Here is a 2,980-nt window from a genome sequence, read left to right on the forward strand (position 1 = left end):
GAAACCACCACCGCTGAAGCGCTGTCCGCCAACACGAAGAGCTCTCTAAGAGCGTGCTGAACTCGTTCAGTCTTCTTCTCTCAGTAGAGTAGTCAGGAGCAGAACGATGTGATCGCTCGGCTCCGAAGCGAAAAGCTGAAAATGCGCTGCATCTGCTGCCTACTTATACTCACGCTGTGATCAGCAGCAGCTGGATGCAATAATCGCATGCCAATGTGCATTGGCTTGTTTAGTTTACACTCGAAGTAGATTGGTCCCTCTAAGCGAGATCCCAATTTCGTCGGTCATCCGACGTGACGTCGAGAGTGACCGACTGAAAGGGAACATTATCTACGAATCCGATCTTTCCACTGTAGAATAAACAGAAATGACTGGAGTGGCATTCAGATGCATTTACACAGACGTAAATATAGCTGAAATGTAGCACGAATGCATTTACACTGCAAAATTATAACAGCATAAATAATGTTGTGAGCTTGCATTTAAAACATTTTTTTAAATATACAAATTTGAAATGTTTGAAAAAATGCAAAGATAAGTTACTATTAAAGTAAATCGCAAGTAGGTGCCAGCAAGTGACTGTCTTAATTAATAGTCATTGAAGCATGCCTTCAAACGATTCGTTCAGAGGGCTGATTCATTCAAGAATGAAGCAAGTGCCTGTCTTTATGAATGGACCACTGAATCATTGACTCAAATTATTAAAAATTCAAAAACGCAAATCATTCAGTAACAAAACACCCGATGTGTGTTGCTCAGAGATGCGCGACTGTTCTGCTGTGAGCTTTGTTTGGAACTATTTTCATTAACCAAATCGGGCAAAAACAGTTCTTCTTGTGTTCATTTGTTTTAATTTCTCCACGAGATTGTTTCACATACGGACAGGCTGCGTGAGCCTCAACTGGTGCGATCTTATTGTTACTGTTGATATCCATTATCAATTACCGTTTACTGAGAACTTACAGGTTGCCAGCTGGCTGAATAGGTACATTTATAGCATAGTTTGCATTGCACAAAAATTTATATTTTGCGTCTGAATGACTTTTTTCATTCTTTCCCTTTCATTCATTTTATCACTCCAGCTCACTTTTTGGACAGCAAAATAAAAGGTACAGTGCTTTCTTTCATCAACCACGTTCTGCTTTCTGTGTGAAGTCCGGAATAAAAATGTATCTCTTTTTTAATTATTGTTTTCTTAAATTCCTCCTTAATCATGTTTCCATTGAATGCAAACGTTTATGAAATCGAAAAGCAGATTCACAGATGTAGACCTTGCTTCATAAAAAAAAAAGAAAAGAAAGGGGGGAAAAAAAGAAGCAAATTTCAAAAGCATTCGAGCCTTCCTCTAATCGAGCTCTTCAACAGTACAATGCAAATATCATGAAATGTCATATTTACTGAAGAGAGGGTAAGCTGCAGCATATTAGTTGTGTGTAACCAGCGGAGGCTGTCTGGGCTGTCTGTAGAAATGACACTAAGTCACTGCATACCGCAGTATAACACCCCATGTTTAATTCTTTTCCCTGAATGTCTCTTCATGATAGCAGACTGGATAGGATATAGAGGTAAAGGTCATGCTGCCCTGAAGAGAGCATGTGGCTCTGACCCCTCTGTCTCTCAAGCATGACTTTCATTATGTCTATGTACCGTGTATTAATGTGTCCCCACATGTGTTCGGTTTCAGGTTTCCTGTTTTATACAGTGTAACTGTAGGCATACAAAGACACACACAAAATCATCAGTCAGTCCATGCACATATACACATTCGCATTACCTAAATCCCCATTGTTGTACATCTCACTGTCTCTCAATGTAATATTTAGCAGCTGCTAAGCTCCTTAATTTAGTATTTCCTTTGTAATTTCCTTTGACTTCACACATTTCTGTGACAAAGGATATGATGGAGCACTTCAGTATACTGTCTGATAAACTCTCTGCACTTGTGCTGTTCAGCTCAGCATGCTGTTAATTCACATGGACACTGCTAGATGTGTAATTTGATAGTATTTTTCATAAGAACTTATAATCATAAGTTTTCTCATAAATATTTTATTTTATGTATTTCTTTTTCCTTTTTTTGCAAATCATTTTGCCTAGCTGGTATTTAGCTGAATGTATTAATCTATTCTCCTAGAAATGGAGAACAGAAAATAATTACATATAAGCACACATTTTGTCCAGCTGTTTCATGTGAAATTACAGCTGTCCCTGAGTCCTGTCCGATGTCTTTAAAATGTCAAGTTCCAAACGTTTGACTGACTAAAACACATTCACCGTGTTTTCCCCTGTATGTTTATGCAGTTCTGTATGGTGAGTTCTTCACCCCTTTGACACATCCTAGGATGCTGATTGGTCGGTATGTATAACTGATGAATTTGTCCCGGTAGATAGCTGTCCAGGGCTGTGTAACAACAACGGCAGGTGCATTTTGGACCAGAACGGATGGCACTGCCTCTGCCAGTCGGGATGGAGAGGGGTGGGGTGCAATGTCGCCATGGAAACCCTTTGCTCTGACGGCAAGGACAACGAGGGAGGTGAGAAAAGGACGAGAAGTTGGGGGCTAAACAATTGGTGCTCCCACTTCTGTATTAAAAATGTCTTCTACTGAATATGTAGTCTAAAATCCTTTGCTGTTATTTTAGATGGTTTGGTGGACTGTATGGACCCAGACTGTTGCATTCATAGCACCTGTCAGGGTCAGATGTATTGCCGCGGGGCTCCAGATCCCAGCACAATGCAACACCTCAGCTCACCTTCTCCAGACGCTCAGGGCTTCTATCAGCGTGTCAGCTTTCTGGTAGCTCCGGGGGGCACACATACCCTACCAGGGGAAAACACATTCAACAGCAGGTTAGGAGATCTTGAACTGCTGAAGAACAGCCAACTAGGTTTGGATTTAGTAAGAGTATTGGGACCTATTCTACAGTGAACTAAAAAAAAATGTTGCTTGAAGGGATACTTCACCCAAAAATGGATAGTA

General features: G+C 40.5%; 1 protein-coding gene across 1 annotated transcript in view; it reads left to right on the forward strand.

Moving 5' to 3' along the window:
• The window catches only part of LOC107567328 (teneurin-3-like), a 63,460-nt gene that overhangs the window by 23,609 nt on the left and 36,871 nt on the right, over positions 1–2,980 (forward strand). Inside the window, exons 10-13 of the mRNA XM_016252991.1 lie at positions 1,083–1,109; positions 1,545–1,565; positions 2,388–2,534; positions 2,643–2,850. Coding sequence (XP_016108477.1) covers positions 1,083–1,109; positions 1,545–1,565; positions 2,388–2,534; positions 2,643–2,850 — 403 coding nt within the window. The remainder of the gene's footprint in view (positions 1–1,082; positions 1,110–1,544; positions 1,566–2,387; positions 2,535–2,642; positions 2,851–2,980) is intronic.

This window comes from Sinocyclocheilus grahami, unplaced genomic scaffold (assembly GCF_001515645.1).
Source record: "Sinocyclocheilus grahami isolate Dianchi unplaced genomic scaffold, SAMN03320097.WGS_v1.1 scaffold1148.1, whole genome shotgun sequence".
Lineage (NCBI taxonomy): Eukaryota > Metazoa > Chordata > Actinopteri > Cypriniformes > Cyprinidae > Sinocyclocheilus > Sinocyclocheilus grahami.